Source organism: Lepidothrix coronata, unplaced genomic scaffold (assembly GCF_001604755.1).
Source record: "Lepidothrix coronata isolate B3197 unplaced genomic scaffold, Lepidothrix_coronata-1.0 Scaffold1, whole genome shotgun sequence".
Taxonomy (NCBI): domain Eukaryota; kingdom Metazoa; phylum Chordata; class Aves; order Passeriformes; family Pipridae; genus Lepidothrix; species Lepidothrix coronata.
Window position 1 is genome coordinate 15184134 of NW_016690181.1, and position 24217 is coordinate 15208350.

Consider the following 24217-nt stretch of genomic DNA (forward strand, 5'->3'; position numbering starts at 1 on the left):
CTTTTTTCTTTTGTTTGTTCCCCCCCCTTTTCTATTTTGTTTGAATTTCACCTCTAGGAGATTTCACAACCTTTAAGGTTTCATGATTATAAGAGCTTAAGTGATATAGTACTTAACCTAAGGTTGATACCTGCTCATCAGATTGTCAAATTGTCAGAAATCAAATTTTATTTACTCCTACTATTAATATTCTGTTAATATTCTCTTTGTGTCAGTTCTCTAAGTGTTCCCTAAATGACTACTTATTTGGGTGTGTTTGTTGGAGGGAATTTGTTGTTATACCTGATGCGTCATGAAGACTGTTGGAGGTGTAGAATTTCAGCTAATTTTTCCATCTTTGCTTCCCTTCCCCCTTCTTTCTCCGTTCTGTTTCCTTTCTTCCATGCACCCCACCCACTTATTTATTTACATGAATGCTGTGGCCATGGTATCTGAGTATTTCCCAAGTGCTTAAAAATACTGATCACAAAACTAATCTCTGTTCCTTTCAGCCAGTGGGAGAAATAGCTTTCATTTGCAGGTTTGGTTTTGTTTCTACATGTGAGTGTGTGTCTAATATACATGTTTGGGGAACTTGGAGAGGGAAAGCTATGTCAAGTCAAAGAGCTTTGCAGTAGCTCTTATATTTCAATTTACCAGGGCATTATTATTAGTTCCAAAATTATGTTCCATAATCTGTATGCAGCTGCAGTGGACATTCTGTCAGCTTCAAGCTTGTAATCTCTCCTTTTTTCCACTTATGGGGTTTTTTTTGGGATGATCATACTCCAGGTGGGGGCTAGTAGCAAATTTGTGTTCTCATCTTCCTGTGTGATAGGGCAACTTCTATGCAAGCTCTGAATCTAACAGCACAGAGAACCATTTACTCCCAGGTACGTCATGTAACAATAGCAGTTATTCCCCAGGTGATGTTTCTTCAGAGGGCAAGTTGTAATTAATGATTTGCCCATCTTACTCAAGCTATTTAGCACATTGTTATCAAAATGTACTTTCTCTGAATTCTATATTTGGGTTCACCAGGGAACTATGTATCTCCATGAGTTAAAAAAAGACTTTACTGAAATTATATACAGGAGTTCCTCAAGTAACTAGTTTCACTCATAAGTGCAACATTAAAAAAAATAAAAAAATAAAAAAAAGTTCTCCTTCAGCACCAGATTGGTTTGACCCATCTGCTCTTTAGATTTTTGCATCACATGAATCAGCTCATGGTAAATACCATTAATACTCAGTTGCAGCTTTGAGTATCCGGAAATAAAATAGTAACTACCACACATTTATGACAGTCCATGTTCCCAAACTGGTGGCTTGCTTGGCTTTGGGTGGGTATCAGATAGCTTCTTTTAATCTGTATACTGATCTCATGAAGGTGTCATCGAAGGTGTTGTTGACAAAAAAGGCTTAAAACTCTGTGACCCACACTTCCCATTGCTGTCTCAGCCACATCTCCAGTTTCCTCAACAACTCAGCCAAAGATTTAAATAATATACCTGGTAGGATTAAGCCTTGTTAGGATTCTTGGTATGAGGAAGGATTTTGCTGATGCAAGAACAGTTCTTTAAGTACAGTCTAATCAGAAAAAACAAGCTATTTCTGTTTGCTCCTCCAGCTTCAAACAGCTGTGAATGAATCTGGTCAAATCAAACTTCTGCTAGTTTACAGATATATTACCAAATACACCTGTAGCATGTGTGCATAGTGGTGTGTGAAACAGTTCTGATGCATTTGTGTAACAAAAGAATGTTGCTTTAATTAATCAGTGTGAGCTGTAAAACCTGTCAATAATTTTCCTTTTGCTTCTCTTTACACATACCTTTTCTGGAGCTTCTCTCCTTTCCCGTTTCCCTGAATCTTTTCCACAGTTGTCAGATGTTTGCACTAATATTAACTGATGCTAGATATGTGTGGCCAGCAGTCTTGCTAAATGAGTGAACTTGATCATGAAATGGGATTTCCCAGATCCCATGTTGCTGGCAGCAGTAACTTAGTTACTGGGAAGTCATAGTGCTGGCAGAGGTGGCACCTATATCCTTACTTTCAAGGCATGTTACTATATGCTCTTTATTGTTTAAAAAGAATCTGCCTTCATTCTTACATATTTCTACAAAGCTGTCTATGTGGTAAATAAGGAAATGTCGCAACTCTCTCAACCACGACTGATAAACTGTTGATAGAAATGGAAGCACTACAATGATGCTAACTGGAGTTATTCCTAAACAAAGTGAGCTCTGGGAAAAAAAAGCAAAACAAAAAAGCTTTCGTTCATAACTCTTTCCCCAAACTATTTGTGTAATTTGTCCTTCAAAATTTATCGCTTATAACACTAATGAACCTTGGCAAGTCTTAACTATAGTCGCAGCTGTGTTCTTGAAACCTGAAGTTTTTATAACCCGTTTAGAAAAAAAAATTAACTAAACACATATTTTTCTATTTCTTTTCTGCCCTCCCATCTCATCCTGCTCCTCAATATTCTCTTCTAATTGCAGACAAGTATTATGACCTTTTTTTTAATACTGCTGGGTGCAGATCCGGTGTACTGCTGAAGCATTGCACAGCCTGCCTCAGGGGCACAATATTAGTAGAGGGAAGGCCAAAGAATGCTATTTTTAGTTGAACAGTTCAGCAGATGGAGGCATGAATACTCATATATCTGAAGGTTGAGGGGTTTGAACCATTAATTTTGATAATGTATTTAACCCTGGGAACAATCAGAAACTGTAACTCCAAGGTTACAATGCTTTTGACCTTTAGAGGACAGAGGGCACTTGGTACAGTAAACAATATATTACATTTCTACTTATTCCAATTCTCTCACACATATAAATTTCAGGACATAGTTGACATTTGCTTTCCTCAGCTATTTTAGTGCTGGTCCTTAAAGTAAGTCAAGAAGAATGTGCAGGAAAGAGGCCAATGTAATGCGACAGTCATGTAAATATGGCCTTTAAATAGCTAAGTTGTTAAATGTGGCCCTTTATGAAGAAATATTATTCTCAGGAACTAGAATCTGGGTGACTTATTATTTCAATGAAAAGGTTGTTTTAGTGGACTGCTGCTCTTACGGAGTTTCCTCTGTATGTTGTAACCTTACCACAATTTTTCAGTGGGGCTAATATGATATGATAGTGATAGCTCACACTGGAGGTGATTTGGTCCCACTCTGGTACCACATCATGCAAAGTGATGTACCTGCCTTATATCTTATTAAATGATGCATGCTCCTCTTCAACAAATATAGCAGTTAAATATCACGGAGCTTAAGTATTTCTAATTAAAATATCTCCATGTGTCAGCATATTGGTAATGTATTATTTTAATCCATTTATTTTGTTTATGAAACAGTGACATATGTTTAGATTGTGAAATATATGAGCCTTAAAAATCACTTTATTGAAGAAAATTAATTTCTACAATGCTGTCTCAGTAATGTGTTCACTCACCCAGTCAGTCACTGGCAGGGCTGCCAGTCTTAATGTTGGTTAGACACAGTTTAACAGTTTTATCTGACATAACACTCTCGGATGTAGGCAATAATAATTTTTTGAAATGCAAAAACCATGGGGTTTTCCTTTTTCTTTCTTTTTTTTTTTTTAACACGATAAAGGATGAGGATTGGGTAAATGTGAAAGAGAATTGGTTAGACCAATCAAAATTAAAAACAGCTAGTTACCTTTTCAAAGTTAAGACAGTGTAATTTGTTTGTCAGCGGGTAGATGTTTGGGTCAGCACTATGAGTGAGTGACTGTCAGCGGGAATTCCTACAAGACAAGTAATTTCCCTCAATGAATTACTGACAGATTGCTCACTTCTTCGAATCACTAGAGAAAACAAACTTAATATTGTTACAGGCAGAGTTTCTGTCTTCATTAGCCTTATAGAATGATTTTATCTAGCATTCAAAGACTACTGAGCTCTAGGTGGACATATTTTAACAGAATGTTCCTTATTATGATACAGTGAATAGTGGCCTAAATTAAGGGGATGGTGTGTGCAAATTTCAAGTATGGAAGTAGTAAATTAAATATTTTGGTCCTTTTCTTATGTAGAAATTTAAGTTGTAGCAGAGAAAGAAAAGAGGTCGAAAGAAGATTTTATTACGGCTCTGAGAGACCAAGCATGTCCTTTAATGAAAATAAAATTAAAAATATGCCAACCTTGCAATACTTAGGAAAATTTAATTAAAATCAATGAAATAGTTATACTTGTGCCTTTCCCTACTTGAACGTTTATGCCTCTGTATGTAATATCTATGTTATCAAGTTGAATTATATTAGTGGCAGTATCAATGAAAATGATGTCATTGAGTCAATATTTTACCATATGACCTCCTTTCTTTGCAGAATTTCTTAATACTTTGTCTTCTCCTACTCCTTCTCATCTTCAGCCCTGAATTATATGGCAAAGTGATTTTCCTCAGGAAAGGACAGCCCATCAAAATTGAGACTTTTTGCAGAAGAGTATCAATTGTGATGAAATTTTGCCCAGGAGGATTTTCCTAGCTCCCTCAGTAATGTCATCCCCAATTAAAATGAGAGGAAATCTCCCTATTCTCTTCAAGCTGGTAAAAATGGACAGATAGACAAACAAACAAAGCCATTAGCTAGAGTAATCAGCCTGGCACAGCAGCACTGCAGCTGCAAGAGGCTTTCTGCACCCATTTAATGCTCTGGACCTCCAAAACCACTTTAAACAGCATGTCTTTGTTACGCTCATTCTTGCTTAATGGAACAGTGCCACATTATTTATTAAAAAATGTATAGGAATGTTTAAGAAAGAGACTGTTTCTATAATCTGAAGCAGTTTTAGTACTTGTCTTGGTGGTGGCAAGCCCAAGTCCATTCCTGGGCTGGTGTTTTCACCATTTGCAGGAAGATCCTTAACCACCAGACTGTCACCCAGACTGGCACAGCTCTCTCTTTCCGTTCCTTTCAGATGCCCAACCCCTCCTCCACCTTGGGAAGTGCTCCTGTCCTGCTCCTGCTGTCCTCTCCCAAGAGGGAAGACTTTTTCAATCTGGCAGCTAGGGATCAGGCTCCTGGCACAATTCCCACCTTTTGCACCTTTAGATCTTACCGAGCAGGACAGCTGCCTTGCAGGCCCATATGCTCTTTTCCAGGGAGAATTTACCATCAAGATCATAAATGGGACAGGCATCAACTCATTTATCAGGAAACTTGTATGTTTAAAAGGATATCATCCTTATAGCCTGGATTGCAGGAGGTTTCCTGCATCTCTTCAGTCTATATCAAGGCAAAAGCTAGAGCCCAAGTGACTGGAAGAGGCTGAGCCCCCAGCATCAACAAGATGTTCTTGCTGCCTTAACCACTGGCTGCCCCTCGCTGAAAGCCCAGACTCTATTTTAAAATCATTGTGCTTTGCAAAGCTCCCTCCCTGGGGTATGTATTCACTCAGAAGCCAGTAAGAAGCAAATAAGTTACAGCTGCATTTACTGACAGAGCACCAGAGGCACCAGTGCTACAGAGTGCCGTCAGGGGACGAGCACGTTTTTTAAAGCTCTTTTAAAACTGTGGCATCCCTTTGGGGAATAGGCTGACTGTGAGGCATACTCTGAGCTGGTAGTTGGATTCCTTCAAGCTTTCTAGAAATGTGTATGGTGTATGCCTTACAGGAATTAGCTGCAAGTGAATATGTTTCTGGAATTTTATTATACTTTTGATAACCATTAGCCAAGCTGCTTAATTTGACTACAAATTACAAACATGAAGGATTTTTTCCTGTGAAGGTGTTAATGTATTTGGTTGTTTAGGAACTTATCAGGAATCTGATTAAAAACAAAAACGTCTTTTAAGTCAGGTCTTTACATGAAGGAAAATAATACAATTCAGTATCATCATTCCTTCCTGACTAATTGCTACAGAAAAAATAAAAATAACTCACTTTTCATCTGAACTAAAGGTTCTAAGAACAAAGGTGGTTAGGTTAGAGCTTCTAGGTGCAGACAAACACACACACATGCTCAAAGGAAGCAGAAGAATTCTCTTAAAGATGCATGGACTGGAAAGATATCATCACCTGCCTCATTTCCGAGGGTCTTTGATTGTAAGACCATATACCCTCCCACTGACCCAGTTCAGAAAGAATGGGAAATTCATAGGAGATGAGACAAAACTCATCAAACTGGTGTGTAGATGTTGCGATCACCAAGTAGAAGAGATTGTATGGATGATAAAATAGGAATGGTATGGCCTCCAACACTCTGCTTGTCTAAAATGTGTTTGGTCTGTGATGCTTTTAGAATCTATATGATTGAGAAATTAGAAAAGTGTCCTAAATAGAAAATATGGGAATCATCTGTCTGTTCTTAAGACTCAGCATGCAGGCTACGTATGGCTGGAGGCAGACCAGAAGGCTTGCATGGCAGTCCTGAAAAAAAGACTGGAGGGAGGATCATATTAAGGTGTACAAGAAGAAAACACATGATGCTTAAATGTTAGTATTGAGGGATTATTTGAAACTTAATGGAATCATTCACAAAATCTATTGAAGTCACTATAATAGGACACGTATTTTGGTGTTGTGCATGAATTATGGCAACTAGCTAAACATAAAAAATGAAGAAGTATTTCAGCTGTAGGAATAGTGAGGGTGTGCTCTCAGGTCCACTGGCATTTCGGAAGTGAAAAATCCAAGAGGTAAAGTCCTTTCAAAAAACTTGAATAATTCATCCATCACACTAGAAACAGAACGAGTCACTGGATTTAACTAATTTACAGCATTATTAAATAACACTTCTGTGAACTATCCACAGTAATTCATCCAGTACAGGCCATCTCTTCTGCTGCAGTCTTCTACACTTAGGGGAGGGCTAAGATCAGGCCTCATAGCCCATTTAACCAGGTCCCAGCACCCAGCACTTTTGCTGAGGCATCATCACACCCACTGCAGTTCAGAAAGCAAGGCAATCTTATGCCCAATTCACATTTTCTTGTGAATTGTGATGAAATACATCAGCTTCCCATGAATTTATAACAGTAAGTTCCCAGTTACCTGGTTTTGAGGTGCAAATGTGAAATTTTTTTAGATGTAATTTTTATAAGTCCATTTGAATATGTTTTGCATAATTTTGTGTATATTTCCTTCAAGGACATTATTTAATTTTCCTTGAAGGTGCATGAAGGTTCAAAATACACCATAAAAGATCAGTGTGAGTGATCTGCTAAGCAACCTGCAAAGCACAATTATTTCTAATGCTGTAAAATACCTGTAAGCTGGTCTTGTTTTCTGCTTCACAAAGAAAACATTTCACTGTTTTCTGCATTTAAATATACATTTTAACTATGTTGACTTATCAGGTAACACAGCAGGCTGAACAGGGACAAACCATTTTTAATGATATGTTAATTGAATGGGATGCTAGAGATGCACCTGAGTGACTTTTTTTCCCAGATGTGCCCCAGCTGACTGATAAAGCTTCTCCTGATCAGTAGAGCCAGTATATATTTATTATAGCCCTGTCTTCTGTCCATTTTTGCTAGTGAAAATTATAGAATGGCTGTGAGCTACCACATGAACTGTGTCTCTTATAAAAGTAAGAAAATATTGCAGTTTCAAATCCCAAGCAGCACTTTCAAATATTCAGCTCTTAAATGTAGGGTTGTCTTGGCATCTTCTCTTCCAAGATGGGGATTCAGATGTGGGAATTGAGAGAGGTAGTTTAAATGGGACTCTCCTTTTTTCTGACCTGCACCCACTTATTACTAGGATGGGGTCTCATTATTCTGTTATAGGAGCATGTATAAATTTAATTGTAGTGTTTTTGCTTCTCAGTGGGCTTAGCAGTGGTGAGTGTTCAATTTTCTTGTTCTGTATCTGTGCAGTTCTACACAGGGAAACACTACAATCATTACATTAGACAATTTCTCCATCTGGCTGGTCGGGGAGTGAATGAACCCACCAACTTAAGCCAGATTTAAAAATATATTTCTAGGGAAGATTTTTTGCCACTTATTTTTTCCATGTCCTGGTTTCCTTTTTTCTTACTTTTGCCTTGGTTTTCCTCTCTGCTGCCTGGTTGACAGACCCAGAAGGTGTACACTAGAAGCAGCAGTTGCACAACCATCTTCTGTCCTGAATTGATTTAATCCCCTATAGGATTAGAAGAATAATTATGGTTTTAGACCCCTTCAACTAAGATTGTCTACATTACTGGCAATCATACCAGTGATATGGACATGTGCTTACTAGGAAACACATTCACCAACTCATTTCACACAGCTCAACAAGCAGCTACTCATAATTGCTTGTAATCCTGCTGACATGAGACTGAATGAAACTCCTGACTTCTCTCACAAAGCCTATCTATATGTGAACATTTTTTAAAATAAATATCTGAAATTCTGAAATGCAAAATTTGATAAGCTTTGATAGCTATCATCCCTTCAGCAAACTTACTGTAATTAATTACTTCTCAATCATATAATTTTATTTCCCTTATCACAGCGGTCCTTTTTAAACAGTTTCTTCTTTTTACACTAGCTTTAGTGTAGAACACATTTCTACAGATAAAGTGTGTGAAACTGTCTGAATTTGTTAGTTAACCTCTCACATTTATTGTTAAAAATATTTTATATTAGCACTAAGGAATAAAACCCAGATTTTTTGGGAAAAGCTTCTAAAAAAATACCAGAATACATTTTAAATTCTTTCTATGAATAATTTGATTTACAGTGTCATCAGAGAAGGTATTATAATAGCATTAAGTGAATGAAAAAACCTGAACTATGATGCAACCATCTGGTTATATTTTCATATTTTCCTGATAGATCTGTTTATATTTTTAGTTTAAATAAATACTGCTTATTCACTTTCCTTGGATGCAAGAGATGGAGTTTAAAATACTAGAACCTTTGTTTGCAAGTATCTTTGGAGCTATGCTATCTTGTCCTTGTTTCTTTTCCTAAGTGAGCTTGTTAGTCTGGTAACTTTGGTGCTATCCACAATTTTTATGAGTTAGAATTCATACCATGAAAATGACAATAGCAAATTCTAATAGAAAAATCCTGTACAGATTCAACTTTAACATTTCTTATTTTTTCTTTCCATTATCCGTTGGAAACTAGAAATTATTTTTCAAGCAAATGCAGTTGTCCTTTGCTGTGACTGGCTTTCTACCAAAGGTATTTAGACATACTTACCTGTCTCCTTCCGTATCGAAAACATAATTGTTTTTGACAAACAGAGCTTGTCACAGTTATTTTGTAAAATCATAAAAAATGTTAAAGTTTTTTTTTGTGAGTAACTAAGATGTGTAGAACAACATATAACCTGGGAGAACCACAAAGATAAGGCTATTGTGTTCTTTCCTGTGCATGGTAAATAACAGGAGAATTGTGATCAAAAAGTGGCGTATCGGTAATCTGACAGCATTAAATGAAGGAATGCAAACCTTTGTGCTTAAGAGAAAGATTTTACTGATGTTTCTGCTATCCTCCTGCAGAGGGAATAGCTATAGATATTTGATGAAGATTTTAGAATCTTTTTTTACTTGATATTTACAATATTTTATTAAAATAGCAGTTTTATTAATGCTCACGTTTTATCTGTACTAGAAATACTTTATGGTTGTATTCAGATATACCTAGTTCAGATGCTGTAGTAATGCAGCAGCAGTGTATCCATTTCATGAGGAGCACAGAGAAAATGTTGACTTGCTCAGGTTCACAGAGGGTGGGTGAGTTTAAATGGAGAGTCTGAGAGATGATACCTCCTTTCTGGGTACAGGTGCTGACCCTGTGTGGAGGTGGGACGCGGAAGTGTTTGGTCCCTCCTGCCTTCTGTGCTCCTGTTTCCTGGCACAGAGAGGTGAACCATGTCCCCAGGCTGGCCAGAGAAAAGGATAAACTGGGAGGTCGCAGAATGCTCCTGCTCTGTAAGTGCAGAGCAAGACTGCAAGTTTAACAGCCTCTCATTAGGTCCTTCTCTTTAGGAAAAAAATACGGTGAAAAAAGAGGCACTCTCAGTTTGGGCTTTGATCTTGCTTTCATAAACAGCTCAAAGAATTTGCATGGGAGCAGGCAACTATTCCATTATTGTTGCTAGCAAAAATACGAGAGAGTAGATACACAAAGTGGAAGAGATGAGAACAGTTAGCACTCCTTTATTCCCTGTCAGAACTTAATCTAGATCAACTAAAAATGTTTGCTGTTTTTGTCATGCCTCAAGATAAAATGTCAATGTTTACATACTCCTATCTTTTAGACAAAAGATGCTTATTGTTTTTGAGTTCCTGAGTTACTATCTATAGGAAATTATAAATATGTAAGAGATGTCTAGGTTTATCTTATTTTTAAGTTCTGTTTTTTTATTTTTTTAAAGAGCATTTGCTATAAACACAACAAGCACTTTTTGTTACACGCTACTGTGCTTTTCCTTATTTTGTACTTTTCTTACACCATAAGGAATTAAACCAGAGTAAAGTTAGTAAGATGAGATGCTTATGTGTTATGGTCTGTTCCCCCATTAGGAGAAAAAGTGCTAAGCATATATTGTGTAGAAAGGGGTTTTTTGTTGGTTTTTTTTTTTTTTTTTTTTAATGATCGTCATATTTTCTAGATTTTCAGTCTGGAGAGCAAACGATCAAACTCCAGTTTTGGGGTTCCAAACATTTTGTGTCAATTTTTTTGCCTGTGTAGGGTTTTTTAGTGATATGTATACTGAGCTGTGCAAACTACAGTGTTTCATTCCCACCCTCCTTCAATTCCCTACTTCGTGTGGCAGTCTCAGTGTATTCAGCAGGTTGTACGCCAGCAGATGAAACAGATGTTTAGGCCATACTGGAATGGAGCGGCATGCTGCATCAGGACCTGGATATTCCTCTTGACATCTGGATGCTGCTGGGCTGGGAAGCCTGCCTTAGGCCGGGAGGCTGTAGGAGCCTTGTGGCAGTAAACATGGGGTCCTTGCTGCTCTTTAAGCGATTAGTGCACTGAAGCAGCAATAATGCTGAATTATCGCTTGGTTGCGTTCTTCTAAGGAATCTTGGGACAAAGGGATAGTCAAGGAGGAGTATTTACAGTAAAGTCATGTTCAGAAAGACAAGACTAATTACCATGTGTTAAAAAGCTTTCTTTCAACTAATTTAATAGTAAAATTATTATGAATACTTCAGGAAACTTTTTACAAGGCAGCAAACAAATAGCTTACACAAACCCCTCCCATTTTCCTTTAAAATCATTACGATGGAAAAAAGACAACTTCAGTTACTTTCCAATTTCATGCTCTAGTCAAGTTGTATGGAACAGACAGCAAAATGTGACTGAATACATAAAATTGAAGGTATACTAATGTTCATGCCTACTAGAGACAAAAATGTGAACTTCTAATAGCTGCGGGGAAGAATATTAGGTATGGAAGCTGTCTGACTTATGCATTGATTCTTTATAGTTTCACTTTATCAAGTAGAAAATTCTGCTGTATGTGCTGATACAGCCTAAATAGTCTGCTGCAGCACTTTCCTTTATGGTGTGTGTTATTTAAACACAATAGATGTGGTATATTGCATGGAAATAGGTGCTTAATGTTTTGTGATTACTAGCTGTTGGATAAAATAGCATTTAGCATGATTCCCCCCTCCCACCCCCAATACATTTTTATTGTTAAGACCAATGTGTTTAAATGAGGGCCCTCCCAAACAGATTACAGCTTTTTTGGAGAGCATGAAGTAATATTTTGAATAAGGCCAGTTTGTTGCTCTCATTTAACCTCCGGTATTCTGAAGGGGTTATATTTAATTAACACTGGCTAAAGGGCCTGACCTGAGAGGCAACCAAAAGTGATTGAACTTCATTTTCGGATACAGACTGTAATCTGTTGGGAAAGGAATAATAATAAAAAAAAAAAAATAGAAAGCACCATTTACTGAAATTCTAACTAAGCTGTATTTCAATGGGCCATTTAATGCTCAGATGGACAAAGGTATTACTTCAGTCATTGAATTGTATCAAACCCTTTCTCAGAGGCCCAGTTTAAAAACTCTACAGGAAAAGTGGCTTAGCATCATATTCTCAGAAGACCAACACTCAGTCTGTTTGGAAAGGGGAAAAAAAAATAAAAAGAGTGAAATGAGGTGAGACACGGCTGCCAAGTCAGTGAGGATTTTTGCCTCTCCTTCCAGTCAGTGGCTTCACAAGGGAATTGTTCTTCAGAAAGTAAGAGCTCCATATTTGCTACAGAAGGCTTTCAATTTTGTATATATGTGTGGGTTTGGTTTTTTTTTGAGGGGTGTGTTGTGGTTTTTGTTGTTGTTTTGTTTTTGTTTGTTTGTTTGTTTTGGTAGCTGTTACTCTGTTCCCCCTATCAGCTTTTGGACTGCCCTTTGTTCTTTTCTGACATGGCAGAAATATAGCTTTCTCTCTGGGGGCCTGAGGACCAGTACTTATATTTCACAGGGTTAGATTTTTGACTTAGTGACATTGAAAATAATTGAAAGTCTCATTTAAATATCACAGACACTGTCAGCTGAGTAGTAGTCATTTTCTTTTAATAGATAAAATGCTACATATATTCTATTCTGTTATATTATATGTAATTATATAACTTTTTTAAGATATATTTTTGAATTAATGTTTTTTGCAGAAAGTAAACTTTTCTTTCACGATTTTCATGCTGTCTCATTAAAAATTCCAAGCAGCCTCATAGGGTGATGGGGTGACATTATATCTTGAAAACTTGTCAAGGTGCAGTAAAACTAATAAACCAGCAGTTTTACTTCCTAAGGGGAAACAAACTCAATATTACAGAGGCAACTGCCAGGTGCCAAATTATATACATTGTCTTACCTACTTGCAGTGATTGATAATTTATTTGAGCTCTAAATATTCTTTCTTGGCTTTGTCCACAGCTTTACAGTAAACAGGTTGTGAAAAGGCAGTTGTAGAGAGATTGCATTTAATTGTCATAATTCAATGGAATCAAGGCCATTTGATTTCTAAGGGGCATGATCTCAGGAATGATGCCTACATGAAAGTTCCTGCATTTAGGAAGCAAAGCAGAGAGAACTGTTTTGATGAACACTTCTACTTCATTACGTCAAAGCAGGATGAGGTCAAAAGAACAAGAAATACAGTTTACAAATGAAACAGAAGTGATTTTAAGAGCACTTTAATGCACACATGCCTGAAGGCAAGTTAATTCTTTATTGCACTGGTGCATATATTTTAGGTCTGTAATATTTCTCCAAATTTACATGACTGTAACTGAGAGAGACTTTGAGGTTGAATGTCTGTGCTGTCAGGCCACGATGAGAAACAGGTGAGGATAGGGAAAAGTTAGTAAGGTTCTAAACGTGGCTCTTGCTGCAGGTATCTTCTCATTCCACGTTTTTCCATGGTGGTTCCCCTCCCCCCCACCCTCGAACATTAGCCTGAGCCTTGGGGACAAAAACATCATCCGTAATTCCTTTATTTAAGAAAAGGTAATGTTAATAACTTTTAACAAAAATTAGTCACATGGTAATTTCATCTTCAGTTTACATTTCTCTTTACATTAAAAATTTAAGTAGATATTTTATAGCTGAAAATACCTATTCAGGCTCCCACCATAATATGACAAATGAACCCAAACTTAAAATAATAGTGTAGGAACCACAGCATGCAAGAATAAGTCAAGGACAAAAAGATCTATCATTTGTTCAGAACTCACGTCAATGTGATCTTTTAGTCCATTCATATTTTGAGCACGACCTATCGTATGTTTTGTGGGACTCCTATGTCAAGTAAGGAAAATTTTCTTCTCCAAAACATGAAGAAAGAAATGAAAAACTATGAAGAATAGATATGGTTTTGCTGATTATTTTCCCCAGCAGAAGTCTGTGTCTTTGTCACTGACTTATTTAACAGATCCTCTTAACATCTGTCCAGCAGACTGTGGACTTTATTAACAGACAAGAGACCCACCAGATTTAGAGCCTGCTGGGTGCGTCTTCATCTTCACAGCTGTGGATTAACTCAGACTTTCCAGAAGAGGACAACCATATGGGATAATTGGTGTCACTGGGTAGCTAAAAAAAATATGAAGAAACAAATGTCGTCCAAACACAATTCACTGTTTTTACAGCCACAATTACTAGTCTGTTTAAGAAATAAGAAAGGCAGCATTACACTAAAAAAAGAAAATCTATTCATATCTGTGTGGGAACCTAATCAGGCTCTTGTTTCCAATGACGATGGCTCCACAGTCGCACCAGGTCTGCGACAAGAATGCTCCTTTTGTGTGCCGATAATGTGGAAGCGATAAAATTTCCTATAAGAGACATATGTGTTTACATCATGAGATGTGTTATTTGACAAAATGCTTTGTTCTCTGCATATTTTCCACGCAGAGTTTCATGCTGGGTTGTTTTGCTGGAAAGCTTTGATTAGCTAGAATTAGTTGCTGAAGTAAAATAGACACTTTTGTTTTATGAGTCCTCTTGCTGAGCTGTAAATTATAGTAAAACATATAAGGAGTGACAGAAAGAAGTGCTGATTTGAACCTCTGACCCATGATCGGCATAAAAACATAAGATAACTCTTTCAAAGGACTACTGAGAGCCATAAATATTCCATGGTCCACTTAAAGTTAGGCCCTTTTAACAAAATAAAGCTGTTATTTTGCAGTACTACAACAATACAATCCACAGTATCTGAAATGTGGAGAGATTCTTTTATTTTCGGTATGGGTTGGCCATTAGCCACAGCAGGGCAGCAGAAGAGATGAGAATGATTTTCCTTTTTCTGAACCAGTACAATGAATTTGTGGTCAGTAAAAGAAGTTGGAACTGGCAGACTCAATGGTGAAATTAGGTAACTGTTACTTTGCTGCTTGAGAGTGAAATACTACAGGCATGTGTGTCTCCTAAGGAGAGAGGAATTGAGTGGAATTTAGGGCCACAGAAAAATTTCCCTTGACAATATATGTAACAGCAACTGACAAACGCTGAAATTACTGGTGCTAATCGTTAAAAATAAAACCCCAAACCTGAAGTGAATGAATCTGAATAACTGGTAAAAGCATTCTTTTAGCTAAGAAAGAATTTTTTTCATACTCATGGAGGTATAGGGAAGACTGAACGCTTCTAACTTCATCTATGACTACAAAATGTGTTATTTGTATTTTCACAAATACAGTTAGTTTGTTTGCACATATTGGGTTTTAATAAATCGGAGAGCACATTAGTCAGCAAGCGCATAAATAATCACTGCAACAATCTTTGTTATTATGACATTAGTTATGATAATTCATTAGCTGCCTGTTTGTGTTGCACCTTAACGCCTTTTTGCAAAGGTATTTGGTGTATTATGAGAAGATGCAGAGAATATTCATGCTCTATAATGATTAGCAGACTCTGCAGCAGGGTGATATATGGGTGTTTAAAATCAGAATGTTATGTCTGCTATGGACACATTAGGCATGTGCAAACAAGGAAAAGAAAAAAGTGATGCTGTTATGAGGAAACCATGTACATATATTATGACGTGGATTCTGTAGAGAAAAAGAAGTATTTTTAGTGTATTATTATTTATTATTTATCGTGTTTCTAAATTAAACACTTTTTCTGTAATTGTTATTCCAACGTTGTGTAGCTGTACTTGATCAGTGCCCTTTCAGATATAACTGTGTAAAGCCAAGTAGTTCTTAGTTATTTAGCATAAAATTGTGAGTTAATTTGATGTTGCATACTTGTTAGTTCTTAAATAGTAAGATACTATTTATTTATTGTCTGTGTGGTGGCACATCTGAAATTGAGAGGAGGGCCTGGCCATAGTCATAGCAGATCTGTAAAACTCACTTTATTTTGATTTGTTAACATTTTCCTTAGAAAAACTGAGAAAATTCTACTGAGACATCCAAACTTCATCATAATAAATTTATAAAATACACTGTTTTAACAGGTAACAGCAACAAAAGAAAACATACACTTTTGCCATCCAATATTCAGTCTTTTGATTTGGAGGGATCTTGTTTTTTTTTTCAAAAGCTTTGATTTTCCAAGTTTTAGATTTTTTAAATTCAAATAATATCATGTGTTCTATCATGTTTCTATCATGTGTTTGTACATTTCTTTAACAATTTTCTGTGCACCTTTCTATCTCTGTCTTCTCCTCCTCCTTTCCTTTTGTGTAGAGAGCACTGCTAGGACACAGATGCTGAGCCTTGGAAGGTGTTTTTCTGGTGATGGCATCTGGCTTCTTGGCAGACTCCAAAGGCCGGAGCTGCCTTCGAGTTGCCCCTGGGTTTGTCACATGGTTAAGCTGCTGATGAGTTACTTAGGCTGTCTTGTGTTTCTGGATGTCTTTTTCTGTTAACCTACCTTTCACTCTAAAGATCTACACAAGAAGCATCCTAAAATAAAGAGAAAAGTAACCGAATGCTTTTTATTTATTTATTTATTTATTTATTTATTTATGTATTTACTTTTTATATATATACATAAATCTATAACCCCATTTCTTACCTTGATGCTACAGTAGAGCACTTAACTACAGTGCTAGTCACTGAATGTATTTAGTACAAAAGACATGCCAATACAAAAAATGATATTTATATATCATATAAGAATAGGAAGGAATGTGTACAATTATTATGACTTTAGAAACAGTTCTTGCACTTAGATCAAGATCTTTCTGAAATTTTGGAGTAGGATATTTATGCTTCTACACTGTTTTTTGAAAAGTTTACATTTCCTGAACTGCTGAAGTTTATACCTGTGACATCAGTCTCAGGACAACACTTAACCTTTATTTCCATAGTTATTATCTGTGACACCCAAAACATGGGTGTGAACACTAATCTGCTCTTCCTCCAAACAGAAGAAAAGCTTTTTCAAACAGAGACTCTCTTTCCTTCAATCTGTTTGACATCAAGCTTATTTTAAACATCACTACATCAATAATTAAAAGTAAGAAATCCCACTGAAGTTTTTATTTTTATTTTTTTTTGTACTTTCTTTTCACAAATGTGTGCTGGAAATAGTGAAGATGTTGCTGGTTTTGGTGAACTTATAAAAACTCGTTGTCATCAGACAGTTCTAAGTATTATTATTGCATGTTATGTACTCAGAAGGAAAATTCTGGTATTATAGCTTTGCAACACTACTTACTAAATATACTACGGAAAAAATAACCGCATTACCTCTTGTAGTGCAGGATTTCAACAGCACTTGCAGTCACTCCTTAGAGTTTTTCATCTTTAGAAACCAAATTACTCATTGTCTAAATAGCTGAACTTTCATCTCTATAAATAAGATATTTCAGCTTTGCACAATTCATTTAAAATGCTGACAAATAGGGATTCTCACTTGATTCTCAGTAGCTTTATTGTTCAGTTTCATTTACTGTAGCAAATGTATTTGTTGAAGATGCAACATAGGACTTCCATTTTTAGTAATGGAAGAATTTAGAATTAATCAGTGTTCATAAAATTTAACATTTTTTCCTGAGAAAAGAAAATAAAAGGGTAAAAGTTTCTAGAACAGGTCCCTTCCTTCTCCTTCTTTGTGATGCATCTTCCATGTACATCCATTGCAATTTATCGTGGTAGGCCAGCTCTCATCATCCGCACTTAGATCTGCTACGCTGAGTATTGCAACCCCTCTTTTTATCTCCATATTTCACATATGGCTTTACTACAGTTTCTTCAGAATTGTGCTGCAAAGAATAGCATCTGAATCAGATCCCCGCTGCTGTGACCAAATACTCCCTCACCGCGCAGTCAGTTGAAATGTCTTTAGCCCTTGACTTTTTGTTCCTGTATAGAGTGCAACTGTTCTCTCCATTTCCTCTCCGAGATCTTACATCTGAAGAAACTGCCTCTCTTCTGTGCAGAAGTTAATCACTTTCTCTGTATTGTATCTTCTCACAAAAACCTGTTGCATAGGGCCTGTCACTGACAAGCCCCTTGTAAGAAGGTTATGATATGGATGTGGCACTTGGGGACATGGTTTAGTGGTGAACATGGCAGGGCAAGGCTAATGGTTGGACTTGGTGGTCTTAGAGGTCTTTTCCACTTTAGTGATTCTATGATTCTATGACAATCGTAATTCTGTGTTAGGTGGTAAAACAGCCTGTCACAAAGTTAACAAGCCGTCAGCACAAACCACCCTTAACTGTGCCAATTTAAGGCCCATTCTATTTTCCTCCCCATGTGTCACTTCTGTAACATTTCATTCTCAGAATTCTTCATTTTAATTCATTCTTTTAGACACAGATGCTGCAGCCCAAGAGACAGGTATGAATATTCCTGCTGTAAAAGAAACGGAATTGTCTGGTGCATAGAAAGATTCACTCTGTGCTTATTTTCTGTGCTCAGTGTCATTTACCAGAGAATGTGCCCAGGAATGTCACAGGCCTATGTGCAAGTGAAAACTTATAAGGAAAGGGGCCTGAGCCTGTGAAAGTGTTTTGATTATTGAAAGCTAGTTGAAAAATCAAGTTGAAAAAATGTTGAAAGTCGTGGGAGGGATGTGTGAGCCTAAGACCTTTGTCTTCTGGTAAAGCATGAATGAACACTGGCAGCAAAGGCAGTTTTCCTACTGTGTCATGAAAATATCTCACAAAGGCATTGTGAAACTTAGGTGGCATTAAGAAAGATTTTACATTTGGATTAGTCAAAATGGCTATGATTTGTTCATAGCTTTTCAAAAAAATTTTAGATCACGGATAATACTTTTTATAAGGAAAGTGAAATGGAAATCATTAATCCAATTCCATAGCCAATTTCTGAAGCAGAAAACACCATCACGACTGGATTATTATATTTGTTAGTTATTCAGTTCTTCTTGAGTGGTAGCTCTAAGCTATAACAAAAGCTTAGTGTGAACTCTGCTGTTTCCAGGTAAAAAAATCAGTGTGCATTTGTGCTGTTCTGTACACACACCGAGTACAGCACTTTCCCACTTGTTGGGTAATTTTTTAAAGTAGATGAACATCATTCAGACTCATAGTGAGCTGCAACTTTTGGATTATTAGTTGATTACAGCTGGCATAAGATTTCAGTAATAAGTGCTTAGGTCTGTAAGCCTGTAAGTTCATAGGTGCTTAAATGTGAGACTTCACTTGCCATTGCCTTGAGACTCATGGCATTTCAAAGTCCCACTCTTCAACATCAAAGCATGACATTACAAGAAACTTAGTTCTGGAAACTGTAAAGTTACCTCCTTGTTCATGTACCTTAAGCAAGCCGGTTTTTAAAATTGTTAACTATTCAGGAGCACTCAGTAACTCAAAATCAGCCCTACTTATATTTAGATGCTGAGAATTGGATTATAAGAATCTAACTTATTGACCTCTTTAAAAAAAACAAAACCAGGCTATACATTTTTAAGGCTTCTTAAAACAATCATGAATACTTGATGGTTTTGAATATCTAATTTGTAATCAAGAGCCTTCTTGAGAGTCAGTGGTTGGCAAAAGGATTGTGAAATGCTCTTCTCTTTATGTGATAGCCATAAATAGATCAAAAAGGAGATATGTTTCAGTGTTTGAGGTAGTTTAATTTTTTTACTTAGTAGTAAAATAGTTGGTAGGTTAGAATTTCAATTGAAAAAATTCCATTGAAACTTTTGCTTTTGAGCCTTAAAAGTTAACAGTCAACATTCATTCAATGTTTGGGTTTTATTCCTCTCCTTAATCTTGCAAATAAAAGCATCACAACCTGACCATCCCAATGTGAGGTCCTAAATTGCCATTTTAAGCCACAGTAGTGGTATTTGCAAAAATATCCATTCTGTCCCTGCAGTGGTGTTGTGCATGTATTTTTCCAGACTGCCTAGCTTCCCATACAAACTGATATTTAAAAGTTATTCATCTTCCCAGTCCACACAGCAATGTTCCTAGCATTGGTGTGAATTCTTGCAAGATTTGCACTCATTTGCAGAACAGCTTTGTTTTAAACAGACCAGAAAGCTAATTACTGTTACTTATTTTTATATTTTGCTTTTATGTTTTAAAATGCCTTTATAGAAATGCCAGGCTAAAGCCAGTACTAAGACCTTGGAATAATCCAGTCATGAATTATACATACATAGAGATACATAAATGATAAAATTTCTGTTATTCTCTGTCTTGCTTTAGAAACATTTCTCCTTGACAGGACTTGCAGAACAGCCAATACAGCCCTCAACACCCTGGGAGGGGAGTGGTGAAAAATTCTAATTTTATTCTACTTTTTCTGTTTGCATTTCCAAAATCAAGCAGTTTCCTAGATAGTCACCAGAACAGCCCGCTTTTCTTGATGTTATCTCTGTAACCCTTAAAGTGCTGTAGGTGTTTCTGTTGCCAATCCTGACAGGACCAAGGCACCAGATCATCATGTGACTAGTGTCACATCTCTGTCTTTGTGTTGATCTTGAAATATCTGTTCAAGAGACAGGTACACCATGGGGTGCAGCTTTTAGAGATCACAAACACATCTTTGCTTACTTGTCTACAAGTGGGCTACAAGCTCCACTTGCCATGTGAGCCCAGGGTGGTGCCCAGTGCTGGCAGTGGATGGGATGCAGGATGGCTGTTTCTCAGCAGCCAGCTCCACTGTAAATGGAAGTAAATTAATTCTCCCCAGGCCAAGTCTGTTTTGCCCATGATGGTAACAGGTAAGAGATCTCCCCGTCTTTATCTTGACCCAAGAGCTTTCCATATTGTGTTCTCCCTCATCCTGTTGAAGTGGGGGAGGAGGAGAGTGGCTGGCTGGGCAGCTGGCAGCTAGCCTAGGTCAAGCCACCACACTGTTTTGGTTGTCATAATTGACAATCAACTTCTATCTTCTAAGAAAAATGGAATACTGTAGAAAGAATAACTTATACCCCACATTTTTTTGCCCTCATAGGTTACCTGAGAAGGGAGGAAAAAATTCTTTTGAACTTCAGTTAATAAACCTGGGTTTGTTTTTACACAGAATTCCTTTCACACTCTTGAAAGTGCAGTACAAAGTATATTAAGTACTAAAGTTTTAGTATACTTCTAGTAAAATATAAGTAATCTCCTTCAGGTAGTTGAAGAAGATGTCAAATAGGTTCCTAATTAAAAAAAAAGAAAAAAGTATTAAAAGACAAAGCACAGAACGCTGAGAAAGCCTTTATAATTGTTGGGGTTTATCTTTGAATTGTATTCAAGTTTATTGTGTCATCTCTTTCATAGTGCAGTGCCTGATTATTTCTGAGCTGAGAGTGTGCAGGATTTCAAAAGTTTGTGAAATGTGCTTTTTACTCTCATTTAAGCAGACCATCCTGTTAAGCAAGCATAAACTGACCTGGACAATGTGCTAAAAGGGATAAGTTCCAAGTAGTAGGTGGAAAAAACACTTACTGTTGTATAAAAGGCTTCATTTTCATTCTCCAAAACATCACCAATAGCTGGGAACTTTTTCTATTTTCATTTTTTGACTTCCAGCGTAGGAAAAATGTGGTGCATTGGCCAAAATATTTAAACACCATTGATTTCAAAATGTTAATCTGTGATCCTTTTGTAGTCTCTGTGTGGTATTGAAAAAGGGTGGAAAGAAACAAACAAACAAGAGTTTTCACTTGTCACCCAGAGTTGTGACTCTGCCCCTCCTTCACACATTTGTCTTGCCACTGAGTCACTGAGCTTACAGCAATGTGTAACTTTCATTTCTGTGGGGGCTTGTTATATTAGAAAAATTGTTCCAAAGAAAGCAACAATTATGACATAAGCACATCTGGCTCTTGCAAATTATTCTTTATTAAGCTTTCATTTAATTACATGTGCTGAAAGGTCTGCTTTTGATTACTGTAAATTTTTTTATTTGTCCATCTGAATGATAGTAATGTTGGAAATTACATACAAACCACCTGGCTTTTTTCTCACTAATAAGGCAAAGTTTATATATATATCTATGGGTAGAAGAGGGATTGGAATCTTCCCTGTTTATGGTAGAAGATTACTCATGATGCTAATTCAAGGTGAGGGTTTAAATTTGGTCACTGGAAAGAAATTAAACCTATTTGATTTTGTTCAGTGAACACTTTTTATTGGTAGGAATTGTTTATTTTAATATACTTTTATTATGTTTCTTTTATTATGTTTCCATTGAACTTTTTGAAAAGTTCCACGAGAAAGTTTTTGCATTTTCATCACTATTTACGGGAATTTTTAAGGCCCAGATTCCTTATTAGCATTTATAGAAGTTATATCACTGTACACAGAGATGGAGACATACCCTGTTGCCTACTTTAACTTCCATTGCTGTCTAGAAGATGCAGCACTGCCTTTTGGTAGGAAACTGTTCCTATGTCAGCTCTCGGTAGAGGTTCTGGAGTGTGTGGGTCATTTCTGGGTGAGAATAGAAAGACCTGGAGTACTTTTTTTTCCTGACAGGGGTTTATGCCTCCATTTTATAAACAGCCTTATAATATTATCAATTTTGTGTTTAATATTCAGGCACAGTGTAACTTTTTGCTCAATATCATGATCATCATTAGCAAGAAGGAAAAAAAGAAATCAAGAAAAGTCAGCAAAAGTCAAATTAAGAAAAAAGAGATTTGTGTTTGAGTGTTTTATAGTCTTTTTTTTTTCCCACTTTTTTCAAATAACAAGAAGGGAAAAACCACAAACAAGAGCTAAAAAAGATCTATTAACTTCTTTAAGAGAAGAAACACCAGAGGGGAAAAAAAAGTATATTTACAGCTTCTTTTTTTAGGAATTTTTGCAGGAATATATGTATATCTTCTTGTCTTCCAGCAACTGTATGCAGCTCAGCTGGCAAGCATGCAAGTTTCTCCTGGAGCCAAAATGCCATCTACTCCACAGCCACCAAATACGACAGGGGCACTTTCACCCACTGGGATGAAAAATGAGAAGAGAGGGACCAGCCCGGTAACTCAAGTTAAGGTATTTTTCAGTAAAGAAAATAACTGGTGTTTGAAAAGGACAGTGAAATCACACAGTCTTTTTTATTGTTTAACAGTTGGAAGCTGAACCACGTTACAGTTCTTCAGTATTCAAATAAAAAAGTTCAGTTTCAGTGCTGTATTATCAGTGTAGAGAAGGGAAGAGAAAGAATTCACTTCTTGTTTCCAAAAATACCAGGCGTCCCTCTTCCTACCACAGGCAGCACAACAGATTCATCAGTAAAATGTGATATTTTCAAGATTTCAGTTTGTAATCCAGTAATGTGCATAAATGGAGTCCATTTCATGAATTGTTTCACACCGAACTCTTGAGTATCTTAAAATGTGGTGCTAGCTTATATTGTTAGGGTAAGAGAGAGACTGTAGGGCTTCTAATTATTTTACAAATCTCTAGCTGTACTTAATTCTGCAATTTTGGAAAAGCCCCACATAAAAATAACATGTAAGTCAGGACTCCGGGGAAAACATTATGTCGCTGCAGATTGATTTGACTTTTGCTGATTTCACACAGCTGCTGACAACCGGGCTGCTCCTCGTTGGTTTTGAGCCATTGCTGAATGCTTGTGCCTGCTTATTCTCACTTCCTTGGAACCAGGCAGCTACAACATGGCATTTGCCAGCAGCCTGAAATGAACATTGTGTGCCCCGCGAAGTCTGTGGTGCAGCCAGTACCTTTGGGTGGAACTGGTTCACTTCTATTGTTGCGCTCTCCTGTGGTGGTTCAGAATTTCATGAGACCAGAATTCAGAAGCAATTTACTTCAAACTGTAAAGAAACATCAACATTCACATGTTTTACCAATTTTAATGATGGCACTATAAATCCAGAACTATTAAAATAAATCAAGAGATGGCATATAGTGACTTTGTGGGGAGAGGGAGGGAATACCTTTTTTTTTTGCTGGCTGCTAACATCTTACAGGCACACAGTCCTTAGCCTCAAACCAGCCTGGGAAGATTTTACTCAGTTGAAGTGAAGGTTTCTTCTTCTTTTTTTTTTTTTTTTTTTTTCCCCATGTTTTGACGTGAGAGTAAAATATCATTTGTTTTTTCATTATCATCAATCATTGTGGTAAAGTGTGGGTGAGTAGATATTTCTGCCTGGACTGATAAATTTCCGTGACACTTTTTTGCTAGGCTGAGAGTACTAATAAATAAAAACTATTCCATTATGGCCAGATCTAACATTTATTTAGCAAAGCGTTCACTTTACTTAGCTGTAGATGTGTATTAGTCTAATGTTTTACCTCTTGTAATCCAATGCCAGGCTTGAGAGCAGTCAGGGAAATTTACCACATATGCAGAGTTTGTTACCGTCAATACAGAAGCCACCAAAAGCAAAGCCCAACTGTTT

The 24217-nt window shown here is 36.8% G+C and overlaps 1 protein-coding gene across 17 annotated transcripts in view; it reads left to right on the forward strand.

Annotated features, from left to right (window-relative positions):
* Positions 1-24217, forward strand: part of SOX6 (SRY-box 6) — a 375776-nt gene that overhangs the window by 287152 nt on the left and 64407 nt on the right. For 15 of the 17 annotated variants that reach the window (XM_017809700.1, XM_017809785.1, XM_017809710.1 and 12 more), the window contains one exon: positions 22695-22844. The exons of the other annotated variants lie outside the window; for them this stretch is intronic. In XM_017809700.1, the coding sequence (XP_017665189.1) occupies positions 22695-22844 (150 nt within the window). The remainder of the gene's footprint in view (positions 1-22694; positions 22845-24217) is intronic. 17 annotated transcript variants of the gene reach the window in all.